General features: G+C 35.3%; 1 protein-coding gene across 1 annotated transcript in view; it reads right to left on the reverse strand.

The window, feature by feature from the left end:
• The window catches only part of Adgrv1 (adhesion G protein-coupled receptor V1), a 447,493-nt gene that overhangs the window by 415,598 nt on the left and 13,519 nt on the right, over nt 1-18,376 (reverse strand). The window contains exons 9-16 of the mRNA XM_013015810.1: nt 16,061-16,237; nt 13,625-13,848; nt 8,088-8,214; nt 7,820-8,002; nt 6,716-6,896; nt 4,044-4,207; nt 2,167-2,290; nt 850-1,116 (exon numbers count right to left, since the gene is read on the reverse strand). Of these exons, the coding sequence (XP_012871264.1) occupies nt 850-1,116; nt 2,167-2,290; nt 4,044-4,207; nt 6,716-6,896; nt 7,820-8,002; nt 8,088-8,214; nt 13,625-13,848; nt 16,061-16,237 (1,447 nt within the window). The remainder of the gene's footprint in view (nt 1-849; nt 1,117-2,166; nt 2,291-4,043; nt 4,208-6,715; nt 6,897-7,819; nt 8,003-8,087; nt 8,215-13,624; nt 13,849-16,060; nt 16,238-18,376) is intronic.

The raw sequence follows: 18,376 nt of genomic DNA on the forward strand, positions 1-18,376 counted from the left end.
TGGAGGATTTAATTTTTTGAGTTCCAAGTATATTTTACATATGAGACCCTTGTCCATTGTATGGCTAGTGAAGATCAAGGCTACCAGCACAACTTTGTTTATTGCAGCATTATGTACCATAGCTAAGATATGGAAACAACCCAGATGCCTCTCAATAGATGAATGGATCAAGAAAATGTGGTATATATACACAATGGAATTCTATGCCTCCATCAGAAAGAATGGCATTGCCCATTTGTTAGGAATTGGAAAGACTTGAAAAAAATTATATTAAGTGAAGTAAGCCAGGCCCAAAGAAACATAGGTCCCATGGTTTCCCTTATTTGTAATAACTAGTACATGTGTAGGACAAGCAGAAAAGGCCAAAAGCTATGTACATATGAACATATAAGATGGTGTTAAGCAAAATGAACCCAGTTCATGCCTACACTGTTTATGTTTCCTACTGTCAGTGGGAGGACAGATTCATTTTACTATGTTCAGCTTTCTCTGTGGAGATGGGGTTAACTAGCGTTGTTTTTGTTGTTTAGGGTAGCCTGAAACAACAATCCTCCTAATCTCAGCCTCTCAAATAATTAGGTGTGCCCCACCATGTCCAGATACTCATTGTAATAGCTCTCATGAACTTTCTGCCTGGGCAGACCTCAAACTACGGTCCTCCTACCCACCTCCCAAGTAGTTAACATTTTAGGAGTCACCTGGCTCAACATCATTCCACAAAGGTAACAGAACAACTGTGCTTTAAAATAGCCACAGAAGACAGTAAAGCACTACCTTGATCCCACTATTAATGTCATCTCAGTAAAGTGCAGAAACAGCAGATCTGCCCTCCCAACAGTAAATACTCACCTGTTGAATTAAAGAGCATTATATAAAAGGGCTCCTCTGTTTCTGGAATGCCATCTTCATTAATATATACAGATAGGCTCTGCTCTCTACTTCCAGGCTCAAAAGTAAGGACTCCTCCTTTTCCAGCAAGAACAAAGTCTCCCTCTTTTTCGGTAGCCTTTCCATCCCTTGTAGCATATTGGACAGTGCAGGTAACATCTACAGATCCATTCCTGAGAACTGTAAAGTTGGCGGTCTCACCTTCCTGAACCCTTACCACTCGAGGCTCTGAAAAATTCACCGAGAAGAAACACATAAGCCTTTCACATTCAACAAACACATATTCAGGTCACTCTCATTTATCTCTGCCACCCAGGCATGATAAATACACTACATCAGCTCCATTCCCAACTCTGAACCAGGGCCTTTCTTAACACATTGACAATGGTCTTCTTCTTGCCTTCATATCTACAAGATCCCTTGTTTTCGACACCCAATTTGTCAATAAATTATATACCCCTTGAAATTCTTTGACCATTCATTTGTAAGTCTTCTTTTGAAGTTGAAGCTGTAAGTTGTTAGACAACCAATGCAACTATCTTATGTTTTATTTTGGCCACAGCAGTTGACAGGCATCTGAGCATAAGATGAATACAAAAAGTGTCTATTCATTGAAGCTTAAGAACAGGTATCAATAAAACTCAAGAGATTTTAAAGGTTCCTACTTCAGTATATGGACCTTTATAGGGAATTTACCAAAAACAATTAAGGAGGGTTTAGACATCAATTAAGATGCATAAATAAAAGTAAAGGATGACCATTCTAGAAAGTAGTAAAGTAACAAATAAAAGATTCTTGATTCACATGCCTATTCACATGTCTTTTTCTTTTTTAAAAAAAGTTTTTTATTGTGAAAATACTGTACAGATGGGTTACAATCACATGAGCAAGGTAATGAGTACATTTCTTATCAAGCATTGTTGCCTCCTCCTTTGTTTTCCCCTATTATCCCTTCCCTCCCATCTCCACAACTACATTCCCCCCTCCCACCCACCCCCCACGCTTAAATTGTAAAGTTTGTCTTTTGAACATAGCAAGACCGTCTTTTTCTACATGAAAAGAAAATATCTTGAAATTATAAAGAAGATCAAACATAGAGCTCACAAAACAATATTCAGGTTATTTTTTGTGTGTTTCACATTATACTTCGAACAGATTAAGAATCACGAAAATATATTAAGCAAGCAGCAATTATACTTCACTGAAAGATTCAGTTGAACATAAACATACATACTTTCGTTAAGATGTAAGCTCAGTCAAATATGACAGCAATACCACCTGCAAAGTAGATGGGGTCATCATTTCCTCCAATCCTCAGGGTGGCAGTCCTTCTGTTCCCCACTTGAGCTCCCCCAGTGGCATTAAGCAAGATAATGGTAAATTCTTCCATTTCCTCAGGAATCTTTTGGAAAATTATACATATTAAGTCAAGTGAATTACCCATATAATTATACTATATATACCAAAATCAATATACTTAAAACAAAAAAATGAACTCTTTTAGGAATGTAATGTTGGAGCAACCTACTAATGGTTCATGCCTGTAATTCTGGTTATTCAGAAGGCTGAGATCCAAAGGTTCTTGGTCAAAGCCAACTAAGCAGAAAAGGTCATGAGACTCTATCTCCAAAATAAACAGCAAAAAGCAGAGCTGGAGGCACGGCCCAAGCAATAGGAAACCTACCAAGTAATAAGCAGAAGACTCTAAGTTCAATCTGCAGAAATACAGAAAAATGAATGCTAATATTCACTTCCATTTCCAAGGCAGACACTTAGTCAAAGAATTCTTCTAAAACTAAAGTATTCTTAGCCAAACACCGGTGATCCTCCTACTCAGGGTGCTGAGATCTAAGGATCACAGTTTCAAGCCAGCCAGGCTAGAAAAATCTGTAAGATTACCCACCAAAAAAAGCAAGCAATGAAGTTGTGGTTTATGTGGTAGAGCCCTAGCTTTGAGTAAATAATAGCTCAGGGACAGTGCTCTGGCCCTTAATTCAAGCTCCAGGACAAGCACAAAAATAAAATAAAGACTAAACTATTCTTAAATTACTCAGACCCTCTCAAAAACATACTATAAGATGCAGTAATCCAAAAGGCTAATGAGAAAGTGTAATGGGAACATATTTTGCCTTAAAGAAGGTAAAAATAAGCCAGGTGCTGGTAGCTCACATCCTAGCTACTCAGGAGGATGAAATCTGAAGATCATGGTGCAAAGCCAGCCCAGGCAGGAAAGCCCATAAGACTCTTATGTCCAATAAACTACTCAGAATAAGCAGGAAATGGAGCTATTCTCAAGTGGTAGAGCACTAACCTTGAACCAAAGAAGCTCAGGAATAGTGCCCAGGCCTTGAGTTCAAGCCTCAGGACCAGCATAAAACCAAACAAAACCAAAAAAGAAGGCAAAAATAAACATGCTACATGGCTTACATTATTTCCATGAAAATAGGAAAAATATTGTCTATAAGAAAAAATAATTAGGTGACACACTTAGAACATAATTCATAGTAAGCAACAGACCCAGATCCAGACCTCTAAGAAACTTCACAAGATTTCACATGAAAGTCATGCAGACCTTATTTCCATGTCCTAGCAAGATGAGATTCCCACATCTTATCTAGTGAGCTAGTCCTCTCCTCGCTACATTTTTGTCTCATGAGGAAGAAAGAGCCTTCACAGCTCTTCTCAGCACAGCCCTCTGAGAAGGGTTTGGTTTCCAGTGTTATTAAGTTCTTTCTCTTGTATCAGTAAGATGAGGGACTATGTTGGGCCTATTACTCTATGGCCAAGGGTTCTAGTTCTTAGCATCAACCACAGGAAACACAGGAAATGACTTCACTTCAAAGACAAGCCAAATGCTTAAGCATCCCCCAAACTACTACTATCAGTTCCAACAGTGAAATATACTTTCAAGGAAAGCCAAAACAATGTTACTTTGGTCAAATATTGAGCTTTTGATCAGATACTTTCATCACAAAACACTACCAGATATTTAATTTTTTATTAAAAATAATGACTGAAGCAGGAATATAGTTCACTGATAAGATACTTGCCTAGCATGCACATGACTAAAGACAATTCTCAACACCCAAGATAAAATAAAACAAAAACAAAAGATGATTGAGCAACTACACTAAGTAAATATGTACAATATTTACCTCATCTGGAAGGGAGCAGACAGTAATATTTTTTGAAAATTCCTGATCTCCAAAGAAAATAGTCCCTTGTACAGGAAATACATCGTGTGTAAAGTCTGGACTAACCACCCACGATATATTAACATCACCAAAGTTGCCTTGATTTCTTACCACACCATAAATAGCTGAGAAATAAAAACATATAATATAGATGAATATATATTAAACTTTAAAACCAGCAAAGAATTTGCTCAAATAAACAAAAGTAAAAAACAAACTCCTTGTAATAAAACCAAATTATATTTTTAGCACATCCACTGAGGTTTATATTTTAAAAAACAGCTTATTTGTCCTTCTGTATGTATACAATTAATACAATAAAATAAATGTGCTGAATATCTCTATCAGTTTGAATTTTTTTTGTTGGTCATGGGGCCTGAACTCAGCCTGGGTGCTGTCCTTCAGCTCTTTAGCTCAAGGTTAGTGCTCTAGCACTTGGGCCATAGTGACACTTGCAGCTTTTTCTGCTTATGTGGTGCTGAGGAATCGAACCCAGGGCCTCATCCATCCAAGGCAAGCACTCTACCACTGAGCTACCTTCCCAGCCCGCAGTTTGAATTTTTTTAAGTCATCTGGGAAATCATATCTGAAGGCATTTAGAAGAAGTTTGAACTATCCACTCAGAGTGATTTTCTTGGACAGACCTGTCTTCAAATACACAAGATTATATAAACCCAGTTTGAATGTTTGAGTGTCTGAGTTGCACTGCATCTGGTGAACTGAAATCAAAATTCATCTGCAGTTATCAGTATCATCACAATGTTTAGGTAAGTATGAAGTGTTCATAGATTTATTTATAACACAGTTTTGACCATGGTTGATCAAAACAATAATAATTTTAAAAGTCAAAAGAAATTTCCAAAACAATTAAATGTTCATGTGTGCATCACACAGCTCAATTAATGTGTAGAAGTTCTCAGTCAACCCCAAATATTGTCACTTGTGTTTAAATCATTCTATGATCTGCTGAGTGTTTCCCTGGCCTTAATTTTGTGACAATCTGCCTGCCAGAAATAAATGCTGACTGTAAAGCAAAGTAGAAGTTAATGGGTTTCAGTTTTTTAAAAAGTGAAATTTTTAGATTTGTTTAAAGGCAGCATATCTTTAGCAGGAATTGTGAGGCATTCATGGGAAACCTAAGCATCCATAGTACCTCAGAGAGCTATATGCATCATGTATATTTCACTATTTTTCCTAAGTGGTGGACTCCTTGAAAACATCTACCTATGAATATCAAGGATCTATTATACTATGTAAGAAATAAAAAAGAGCAATACTAAATTTCTTTACTACATGTGGTTTCTGAAGTAGAATGGACAATTCAAAATAACTATTACAGGTGGGCGCAGATGGCTCATGTCTATTATTGTAACTGCTCAGAGGGCTGAGATGTGAGGATCAGGTTTCAATGCCAGACAAGCAGATGAATCCATGTGATTTGTGTGTACAGTTAACTAGCAAAAAAAAAAAGCACCAAACTGAAGGTTCATGTGGTAGAGCACCAGTCATGACAGAAAAAGCCAGGCAAGAATGTTAAAACCTGAATTCAAGCTCTAGTACCAGCACAAAAACAAATATATATATATATATATATATATGAAAATATATACAAATATAAAAATGTATATATACAAATATATGTATATATATATATATATATATACATAAATCAGTATTAAGGCTCCTTAAAAGACTGCACCTAGAGGTTCCCTATGATCCAGCAATCCCACTTTGGAGCGTTTACCCAAATGATCACAAAAAGCACATACTAAAGCTACCAGCACAACTACATTTATTGCAGCATTATTCACTATAGCTAAGAGATGGAACCAACCCAGATGCTCTTCAGTAGTTTAATGGATCAAGAAAATGTGATATATATATATATGCAGGAATTCTATGCCTCCATCAGAAAAAATGACATTGCCCCATTTGTTAGGAAATGGAAAGACTTGGAAAAAATTCTATTAAGGGAAGTAAGCCAGACCCAAAGAAACATAGGTCCCATGGCTTCCCTTATTTGCAGTAACTAGTATATATCTAGGATAATCTTACCAGACAAGCAGAAAATGCCAAAAGCTATGTATATATGACCATATAAGATGATGCTAAGTGTAATGAACCTCAAGATATGGACACAAGAGGTTTTTTCCTTGTAAATCTTGGTTTTAATGTACTATATGATTTTTTTGTTTCTTTTGTATGTTCTTCCCCCATAGTATAATCCCTGTTGTCACTGTATTTGATTCTGGTGCCCTGAATCTTGTATATACATTTTTTTTTCTAACTTAGGAGACGAAAGGGAATAACAAAATGCTGAAACAAGGATACAAGTTGACCCATTATAACAATGAGATGTATAAGACACTATGTTGAAAACAACCCTTGGGGTTGGGGAGGAGTTGGGGAAGTGGAGAAAGAAGGGATAGTAGGGAAAAAACAAAGTATGGGATAACAATGCTCAATAGGAAATGTCCTCATTATCTTACTCATGTAACTGTAACCCCTCTGTACAGTATCTTTACAATAAAAATATGTAAAATATATATATATTTACTAAAGATGTAAACTAAAAAATGACAACTTTCTTCTTTAGTAAATAGAAATAAAATGTAGAAAGTAAAATAAATTACCACTGTAGGTATCATCTCCTTTGCTTTCATTTATCATCACAGTTATACCATCAGAAACAAATTCTATAATCCCGTGAGGATCATCATTTTTTAGAATTGTTATGTTGACGACTGTCATGCTTCCCAGTTTGCTCTCCCTTTCACCATGGCTGCTGAGAACCACCCAATAGTGCTCGTCCAACTGTAACCAAGATGGCAAATTAGGATAGATGGAAGACTAATTTCTACAGAAAATATGCATGTATTCAATGATAATATATTTAATTTTTCATAAGCATACAAATTATTTAAAAGACAAAAGAGCTGATAGTCCTAGAAAAAAAATAGCTACCAATTAAGAAACACAAAACGTAAGCCCACATCATCCTGAAAGGAAAAAGATAAACAATGGTATAATTCTAAAGTAGGAATGAGTCATATTCATGGATGAACTAGTAGTCCTTTAAACTAGAAAAAAGTAAAGAAGAGAAATATGTAAGCTGCAGGTGCATTGAAGTGAAAACATAGCAAAGCTATATGTGGACATGCTAACATAAACATATTTGTTTCCTTTTAAAAGTGATTGTAGCCAGGCACCAGTGGCTAATGTCTGCAATACCAACTACTCAGGAGGCTGAGATCTGAGGATCATGGTTTAAAGCCAGCCTGGGCAGGAAAGTCCATGGAAATGGAAATGTGGCTCAAATGGTCAAGTGCTAGCTTTGAACAAAATAGCTCAAGAACAGTGTCCAGGGCCTGAGTTCAAGTCCATGAACTAGTACAAAAAAAAATTGTGTAGTTAACTTTCAGTTCAAAACCACATCACTAAAATTTCCATTAAAACAGCTTATATAAATAATACAAATAAAGATAATACACATAAAGATAAAAATGATACAAATAAAGATAAAAAGAGATGAAACCTGATCACACAGTGAAGTCTCAAATGGTTTGCTTTGGGCATTTCTCTTCATAGGACAAAAACAGTTCATCTGAAACATATGTTTGGGTTCTTAAGCATTTTTTTTAAATTTCCAAACAAACCCATTTGTCATCCTGTAGCTTTCATAACAATGTTCAAAATATTTATAACAAAGACTATCAACTTTCCACAAAAGCAAATACCTCGGGTATGCCATCCAGTCTGGTCAGTAAGGTGATCACTATTTCTCTTTCTCCGGGCTTAAATTCTAAGACTCCCGTGTTCCCGTAGAATTCACCATCTCGTGGCTCCACTCTGTAGTGCAGGAACTGTTTTACCAGAGCTCCCCTGGAACGCATGATGTGGAGCTCTACAGCTTCTCCTTCCTTTCAAAAACAAGACCCACGAAAGTGGGAGTCATTTTAACTCATCCTTCCGCAGCTGTGGGCCCAGGGGAAGGTGCAAGCTTACCTTTATGACATAGGGTCCTCTGGAAGCAGGACAAAATTCAAAAACTCCCCCGGGATCATCATTTTCCAAAATAACTAGGTCGCGACTGGTATATCCAGATTTTAGCACTTGATTTTCCACGCTGGCCCTGGAGAAGTCAGAAGGGTAAAGAGAGGCACTCCCTAAAGTAATACTGCTGAATTTTGCTCTACTACAGCTCTCCCAGATAATAAAAGGGAAATAATTAGAAACAACACCTTAATGTGAATGTACATATATTAAAATCATCTATGACAATAATGGTCTTACTCAGAACACTTACAGAACAACTACTTCTGAATTCCTTGTATCTTAGATATCAGTCTATCATTAGAATTGATTAAAGAAATGCAAGAATCTGAGGGTTTAAAAGCCAGAAAACTCTGAAGAATTTTCCATCTTGAAAGCTTCTCTGAATCTTTCTGAATGTCACTCCTCCTGAACTAAAACATATTCATATGTGGACCTCAAAGACAAAAGATACACTGGGACATGATAAAGTATACAGATCTCTAGACATTCACACAGTGAGACTAAAGGAAGGTATTTTTAGGAGAGGATCACTAAGGTTCAATAACTATGTGCATATGATCAGATAAAATGGTATTTACCAGAATGAACCCCAAGAAATGAAAACAAGGGTTCTCTGTTTTTTTTCTTGGTTGCTCTTTTTGTTTTCTGTACCCTTTGTCTTATCTGTAAATTTATCTGTTTTAGGGAGGGTAAAGGAGGCACAGAAAAGGGTTAACAAATGCAACAGTGATACTCACTGGACACTATGTTGAAAATGAACTATATAATTTGTGGGTGGGGAAAGGAGAGAAAAATTGGTGGGGGGGGAGATGTGACATTGTTCAAAAAGGAATGTACCCTTTACCTGATGTATGTGACTGTGACCCCTCTGTACATCACCTTTACAATAACAATAAAAATATATTTTAAAACATCACAGTGAAACCACAACTAATACGTAGAAATATGTATAAAAGGCAGCATAATAGAACATATGAATGAATACCTTTCCCAGGCTTTTAGAAATTTAAGAATCCACACATAGCATGTCAGTGACTACAGAGGAATCTAAACAGTATAATTATTATTTTGTTACTAATACCAATGATTTTTTCCATATAAATTTGTCCTCATTACTCTTACAGTAATATCTTCATAAATTTAAAGTTCCTGTACTCCCATAACCTAGTAGGTAAGAACCCTGAATCTAAATTAAAAATATAACCAGGCATTGGTGGCTCATGCTTGTAATGCTAGCTACTCAGAGACTGAGATCTGAGGACAGTGGTTCAAAACCAGCCAAAGTAGGAAAGTCTGTGAGAATCTTATCTCCAATTAACTATCAAAAAACTGGAAGTGGATCTGTGGTTCAAATGGTACATTACCAGCTCTACTGAAAAAAAATCTAAGCAAGAGGGTGAGACCCTGATTTCAAGTGATGGTACTAGCATGCACACGCACGCATGCACACACACACACACACACACACACATACATACACACACACACACACACATACATACACACACACACATACACACACACATACATACACACACATACATACACACACACACATACATACACACACACATACACACACACACATACATACACACACACACACACACATACATACACACACACACACACACACACAACGGTAACCTATAAAAATTTACTCCAAGCATTAAACAATAGAATTTTTTAACTTTCTTAAAATATGCCACCCATAAGTAAAAGGTAAATTTTGAAAATTTCTATATAAAAGACGCATGAAAGCATGAATAAACTCAGAAAAGTAAGAAAAGTGTTAAATGCCTGTTAAACAAGAGGCGATTCATAATTTCACAAATAAAGTACATTATTAACTATTCCCTAGGTTATCTATAAACATATAGAAAATTAAAAATATTCTTCAGAATTAAAGTTCTTCAAAATATGTGATAACACTAATTGTTAGACTTTTTTTTCCTGGTCAGTCCCTGAGCTTTTTTGCTCAAGGCTAACACTCCATCCCTTTAAGCCATAGCTCCACTTCTGGTTATTGAGTGGATAATTAGACAAAAGAGTCTCATGGGGACCTTCCTGCCTAAGCTGACTTTGAATGGCAATCCTCGGATCTCAGCCTCCTAAATAGTTAGGATTATAGGCATGAGCCACTAGAGCTGGCTAGACATTTTATTAAATATCTTAATCACATTCCTAACTGAAAACTTAAGAACCCCTTCCCTCAGAGCTTCAAATAATATGCTGAAATCACATACACAGCATGCACTGGACAAGGAGCATTTCTCAGGATCTGGGACCATGCAGAACTCCCCCCATCTCAACCAAACACAAGCACTTAAAAAAACAAAATGACAAATCACCGAAAACAAGGTATTATCTTTGAACACTTACCCAAAATACACGACAAATCTTTCTGTTTCTACCCTGTCAACACAGAAAACACCGTGGGAGGGAGGAAAAAGGAGGCAGAGGCACCATTTGCCAAAAAGCTCACCAATATTAAAAAAATCTACACCTGATATGGTCTATGCAGAAACATCTTCAAGAAGTCATAGAATATCACAGTAAGTTTTCATTACAATTATATATCAGGAAATAGATATAAATACTTTTTCCCATCTCAACAATGTCTCGTTTTCAAATTGCCTTAACAAGCTCTATCAAAATGTAAAGGCATTTTGAGTATAATGTTTAAGTCAAATGCATCATTAATAAATATGGAGCTTCCTATCACATACTTAAATTCCTTCTGATTATTTATGATTTGGAGAAGATTAAACTCTACAGTATTTTTAGAGACTATGAAATTGAAAGCAACTAATTATTTAGTGTAAGAGAAATTTCTATTATCTTAAGCTGAAATACAAAGAATTTAAGTTTGCATTTAACATTTCAAGAAAATTGTAAACTATGCCCTAATAAGAAGTATAACTCTATTTTATAAGAAGGTTGTATTGTGAGCCCCTCACTCAGTCACACCTTCTATTGTGCATTTATTGTTTCACTTAACTTTTGCTACCAATCCACAAAATTACAAGAAGGATCTGCTAACACAGGCCCTTTCAAATCATAAATTTTATTCTTATTATTTAACTAAATGTCTTCATGCTTAAATGTAATTTGCTTATTCTTGATAATACACTAATTACTAATTGAATGAACACACTGTAGCATATATTTTAAGTAATTTCTTCTATTAGAAAAGAATTAGCAGATTAGAACTAGCAGGATGACCCATTGTAACAATGAGATGTACAAGACACTATGTAGAAAATGAACTTTACAACTTGGGGAGGTGGGGATGGAAGGGATGGTAGGGGAAAAACAAAGGAAGAGGTAACAATGCTCGATAGGAAATGAACTCATTACCTTACTCGTGTAACTGTCACCCCTCTGTACACTATTTTTATAATAAAAAAACATAGAAAGAAAAGAACTAATAATTTCTGAAATATTCTATCATTTGCATCCATAGAGAGATGGGAGAGAGAAAAGCAAGACACATTAAAATTATGTTAATTTCAAATGTTCATATGACAAAACTCAAAATTACAATTTTGAAGGAAACAAAAAATTATCACTAAATGTTTTGCAAGTAAAATCTAAAATAATCTTTAAACATTCAGTTAAGAGCAGGCACTCTGAGGTAAGCTAACAAAGCTTAGCTTCCAACTGCTACAGTTCCAACTTAAACACTGCTGATTATTGTTTAGTTTCTCCAAGATTATTCACTGATTTAAGAGATATTAAAGCTTAATAAAGAAAAAAACAGATAAAAAGGATGGCTCCTATCTTGTATTTTACTGATTTTTTACATATAAAATAGCTTTCCTAAGATTAATTCCGTAAACTATATAAAAACTGTATCTATTAGACGCTGTGTGTGTATGTGTGTGTATGCACCCGAGTGCACTTGCAGGTACACACACTTGCATTTAGTTTGCGCTCTTCACTTTCATTGTTTTATTTTACTTTTTATGAAAGACAATAAACAAACATAGGATGGTTCTGAAGGCAAATAATGACCCTCACAGATTTGTTCTCTGAATTCATTAATACAAAAATAAAAATCACCAATTGCCAGTAGTTCACGCCTGTAATCCTAGCTACTCAGGAGGCTGAGATCTGAGGATCGCGGTTCAAAGCAAGCTTGAGCAGGAAAGTCCGTGAGACTCTTATCTCCAATAAACCACTCATAAAATCAAAAATGGCACAGTGGATCAAGTGGTAGAGTGCCAGCCTTGATCTGAAGAGCTCAGGGACAGTGCCTAGGCCCAGAGTTCAAGCCCCATGACTGATAAATAAATACATAAATAAACAAATAAATAAATAAATAAATCACTCATTTCTATAAATATGTTTGAAGAAAATACCTTCAAAAGAGGATATAGTAATAGTTAATTATAAAATACAGAATAGTCCATGGATTGCATAAAACAATTCTTATTACTTTATTCCTATAGAACACAGATGTCTCAAATTTACCTATGGATTTCACTATTTCTAAATAAGAATGTACAGTATCTTAACATTACATTAACTTTCCTTATATTGTATCACAATCCATTTTTAAAAAACTGTTTTTGCCTTGTAATTTTTGGATTTCTTTTATTTCTACTTTTTAAGTTTGGCAGTACTAGGATTCGAATGTGGGGGCTTAACTTTGCTAGACAAGCACTATACCAATTGAGCCATGCTCTCAGCCAGTTTTGCCTGTTATTTTTCCAATATGTCTACATTCTGTCCATGGCTGGCCCCCACTTACAATCTTCCTACCTACACCAGCTTTCTAGTATCTGGGTGTACAGAGGCATATCATCACACCCAGCTTGTTCTTGACATAAGGATTTAAACTTCCTGCCTCTACTAGACTCAAACCTCAACTATCCTGATTTACCTGTCAAATAAGTGGGATTACAAGCATAAACTACCAGGTCTAGTCTTTGGTTTTTATTTTGTTTTGTTTTAATCATTATCTAATTAAACTCAGTAGTATTTATTTTTAGAGATTTCTGTATATTATAAAAACAACTGTAAAAGTTTCTAACTATAAAGTGACTTCTGAGAAATGCTTAGTAACTTGCTATTATGAATGAAAAGTTGCCCCTTTAATTTGATTAATTTTGATTCTCTAGGAAATAAACAAAATTCAATGTTTAAATTCCATGTTAAAAACAGAAAATAAAGATTAATTGCTTTATTCATTATTAAAGATTAATGCTTTAGTACTTGAAAAAGTTCTAACCTGCTCCCCTACAGAAAAACAGAGATTTGTGTAACTTAACAATTCAAGTATATGACTAGTGCCTGTTGCTTTTCATAAAGAATCAAATTGGCTTTGCTTCAGATTTCTTTAATACCTGCTGTAAATCCTCTATTCAATATTTCTTCATACAAATAGCATTACTTCAAATGTAGAAAAGAATAAAATGAAAATCAAGGTTATCTAAACACATTCACAAAGGTCACAAGGATTTATGTGAGTGGGCTCTTACCTGTCTAGAGAAAGTGTGAGAGTTTCATTCATTTCCGGTATGTCATCACCCTTGACAGTAATGTTGATTGTTGTATCACTTTGACCAGATAAAAATACAACAGAGCCATTAAAGGGATCCAAATCATCCATGGTTACCACTTTTGAATTAAAGGCAGAGGGCTTCAAACTCCAGTAGACAGTAGCTTGGCCATCAGTTCCATCGCGATGTAAGGGAATGTACACCTTATTTTAAAAAATAAAAGAAGACCAAGTTCTACTAAAATGTATGCTCAAAAATAAGGTTGAGTTTGCCAGTCCTCACATACATACGAATATGTATTCTTTATATGAACTAAACTATTAAGTGACATTAATAACAATTAAAAACAATGGTGTTATATGCTTCTAATACTAGCACTTGGGAGACAGAGATAGGATTGCCCTTCAAAACCAGCCTAGGCAAAAGTATTAAAAAAAAGAAAGAAAGAAAGAAAGAAAGGAGAAAGAAAAAGACCAATAAAAACAAAAAGAGCTGGATTCATCATGCAAGTCCTTAGGGTTTGCTTGGAAAGCACAAAGCTATGAATTCAAGCATCAATACCAAAACAAAAAAAAAAGGAAAGAAATGTAGCCAGGCACCAGTGGATAATGCCTGTAATCCTAACTACTCAGAAGGCTGAGATCTGAGGATTGTGGTTTAAAGCCAGCCTCAAGGAAAGTCTTTGAGAAGCTTATCTGCAATAAACTACTCAGAAAACGCCAAAAATGGCTCTGTGGTTCAAGTGGTAGAGTGCTAGCCATGAGCACAAAGAAGCAAAGTGACAGTGCCCAGGACCAGCAAAAAAAAAAATCTATAAAATCAACCCTCATATCTAACAAGGATTTGTCTTAATAGAAAGACAAAGGTATTTAAAGCTAAAGAATCCTGAAGAGAGTAGAACAATCTTACTAAATATTGTTTTTTCTCAGAGGTTCTCTAAAAAAAGAATTCAATATCAGAACATAAATTGGAAAATAAACTGTCATTAAAACTAGAAAGCATTTTGTACAAATATTGAAAAATGATACAAAGCAAAGTGAGAAAATGTTACTAACCAACAGAATAAAAACATAAAAATAAAACTGAATAATGAATCATGACTTGGTTACTTTGTTCAAGTTATTTAACCTCTCTAATCTAGATTTTTGCATGTGAAATAAAGCTGCTGATTCCCAGTTTTGCAAGATGTGACAAGAAGTACTTCCTGATCTTGCCACAGAACAAGCTAAATAAATGGACAATATTATACTAATTCTGAAACAAGCTCTATTTGGTAGTTGTGTTCTTATGAAGCACATTTTAAGTACATAAATATATAGACCATGATGAACTCTTTTCAAAGAATATACACAGTATAATCAAACAGATGCTATTTTCTTTACATTCCTAAGATAGATACCATCTTGTATCTTTGATTTTTACATAAGTCAGTTTTGAAATACACAGAATCTAATATATGTTATATATTACAATTTCATATTATTATATTATATGTTATATAATATTATATTACGTATTATATATACCTAGCCAAAGTAACAGTAATATATATAACAGCAATATATATTATAACAGGATATATAAATAGCAGAATATATAAGCAGTTATATACATTGGTTTATATCTTACTATATATATGCACTTGTGTTGTATGTAAATTATATATTTTATGCAAATAATATATACAAATAATATACATAAAAATATATACAAATAGGGTCTGGGAAGGTGGCTCAGTGGTAGAGTGCATGTCTTGCATGCCAGAGGCCCTGGGTTCGATTCCTCAGCACCACATAAGCAAAAAGAAAAAAGCTGGAAGTGGCGCTGTGGCTCAAGTGGTAGAGCGCTAGCCTTGAGCTGAAGAGCTGAGGGACAGCGCCCAGGCCCAGAGTTCAGGCCCCATGACCGGACCCAAAAAAAAAAATATATGTATACAAATAATATATTTTATTGTAATATATAATATATTATACAATTTATATATACACACACACATCACTACCACTGTGGCTAGCAATGGTCAGAACTTCACACCACAAAGTAAGATTCTTAGAGAAGAAAAACTAGCAAACAAAAAACTAACAGAGGCTGGCCTCTTTGTCACCTGAGGGATAGGGCATATTTGGATCATTATGTCATATTTGGGTTATTAGAAAAGCTAGACACTCCTACTTTTACTGTTCTCAAAGAGAGCAATTCAAGCACAAACATTAACCTCTGAAGGATAAAGTTGAAATTGAGATATTAAAGATTTCAAGCTCTTTTAACTAGGCTGGCTAGTGCTTACTCTCCCTCCTACCCTCTCCCCTCCTTCTCTCTCTTTCACTCACTCTCTGTAGATAGATAGATGACAGACAGACAGAATCTAGACATTATTTCAAACTCATGAGGCCATGTCAATAAGAACTTTCTTACCATTTCAGCAGTAGACTCTTCTGGTTCATGTAAAATGATTGGAAGGTTGCTAATAAAGCCAATTTCTCCATTTGCAATGGCTGGAGTAACTAGTAATGTAATATTACGAATTTGTCCAAATCTGGGACTTATAGGTGGGATTGGGGGAAATATGTTCATCAACACTGCAGTTTCCAACTATAATAAACAAAGACAGGGGAGAAAGCTTAAAATTCAAAAACAAAAACCCTTGCACTGGGAGCATAGCACAAATGGTAGGTAGAACACTTTCCTAACAAGGGTGAGAACTGGGTTCAATCATCTTCACTGCAAAAGGAAGGAAAGGGAAGGGAGAGGAAGGAGAAAAGACCAGGGTATGGTGGGGTGGGGAGGGATGAGAAGGTAGGAGAGATACTCTCTGGGCCTCCCTATTGTTTATAATAATAAATAGCACTCTATATCACATAAATGCCACAGAGATACTTACAGGTAGGGACTATCCAGACAGAAATCATATCTACTCCATGTCACCTCACCACGACCATCATCCAGTACTACACCCAGCTTTTCTATGATCACATAAATCCCAACTATGTCTTCATCTTTTTAAAGCCAAACCCAGAGAATGGCTCACACCTTTTATTTCTCATCCACTGACGAAGACTTTCAACTATTCATTTACTCCTCTCCTTTGCCCGACTTTATCTAGTATCAGAAGACCATTCACAACTTCCATTCTAATTTAACTAATTTAATTATATTAAAACCAGAAATTCAATGCAAGTATAAACACCAAATCCCTATAATCAAGGTGGCACTGAAGTGCTCACTCTAGGGTGATTGCACTTAGATTGTTCCCCAGCGCCACCTCACAAATACAAAAGGCACCGATCCTTTAAACCAGCTAAATTTCCTTCCTCTTTCATGAAGCTTTCCTTGAATTATCCAATCTTCTTCATTCTGCTTTTTTCTGAAGTTCTACTGCTACTCTCATTAACCTTAGAACTTCATTACAAACTTCACATGTTCAACATTTAACATATTACTAAACTCATTTTATAAATCCATGGTGTTCGTTGGAGATTTGAAGGAACTAAGAAGCATTTCAGGATTGTGAAAAACAGACATGAATATAAAAAACAGAATGGATGTGTACACCAAACCAAGTAAACTAAAACACATAATTCTTTGGTATAATTCATTAACTTTACAAAGTAAATATAAAATACAAAATGTAAACATATAGTCAAAAACCACATTTTCTTTTTTCTAGAGAAAGGAATGTATACATCCATATGTATTCATATATTCCATATATCCATATGTTCATATATCCATATATTCATCTTACAAAATGGTACAAGGAAAAATAGATTTGAATTGGACCTAAAATCTAGAGTATGCTTGAAGGCAAAGATGCTTCTAAAACACATTGGTCATATATGTAAATATCTGTGGATGAACTAAACTGTTAATGCTATCTCAAACATCAAGGAACTAGAGCTCACTAGATTTTATTTTTACTCAAAATGTTCCAAGACAAAAGAAAATCATTTTAGATATTTTATCAAAAAAACTCACAGAAGTAATTCCAAAAGTAGTATTTTAGAGAAATCTTAAGAGATGATATTGAAGATTATGATATGATCTAACAGGAAATGGCAATTTTACACCAGTCTGGCCCATTTCCTAGTCCATAATCCTTTGGGTCTGAGACACTGATCAATCAGACTGTCTTATTCATTCATAAAGAACCAGACTTTGGGGGCTGGGAAGGTGGCTCAGTGGCAGAGTGCATTCATGAGGCCCAGGATTAGATTCCTCAACACCACATAAGTAGAAGAAAAAAAAAGTCAGAAGTGGCACTGTGGCTCAAGTAGTAGAGTGCTAGCCTTGAGCTGAAATGCTGAGGGACAGTGCCCAGGCCCAGAGTTCAGGCCCCATGACCGGACCCCCACCGCCCCCCCAAAAAACAGACTTTGCTTTCACACAGTTTGAACCAGGACAGCACATTAGTAGCCCATATCTAACAACGGTGTATCTGAAACATTAATATTTATTTAACTGAGTTAGAGTTACTAAAGAATGAGGATCCTATCTTTCGGTTCTTCAGTTTCATTCGGATTCCCAGCCAGTCTAGTTCTTCTTATTCTTCAGTTGCTTATTCATTGTGGGTTAGACAAGCTATGTAATCTTCAAGCTATGTAATCATTCAACCTGCCTTCCACTTTATAGCGGTTTTAACCTCAAGGAATTGTGTCAGGGATAAACAAGTGATATATTAGCTATCTGCATTGTAGAGCTTTTGTTTTCCCACTGAATAGGAAGACACATGAA

Source organism: Dipodomys ordii, unplaced genomic scaffold, assembly GCF_000151885.1.
Source record: "Dipodomys ordii isolate 6190 unplaced genomic scaffold, Dord_2.0 Scaffold28, whole genome shotgun sequence".
NCBI classification, from domain to species: domain Eukaryota; kingdom Metazoa; phylum Chordata; class Mammalia; order Rodentia; family Heteromyidae; genus Dipodomys; species Dipodomys ordii.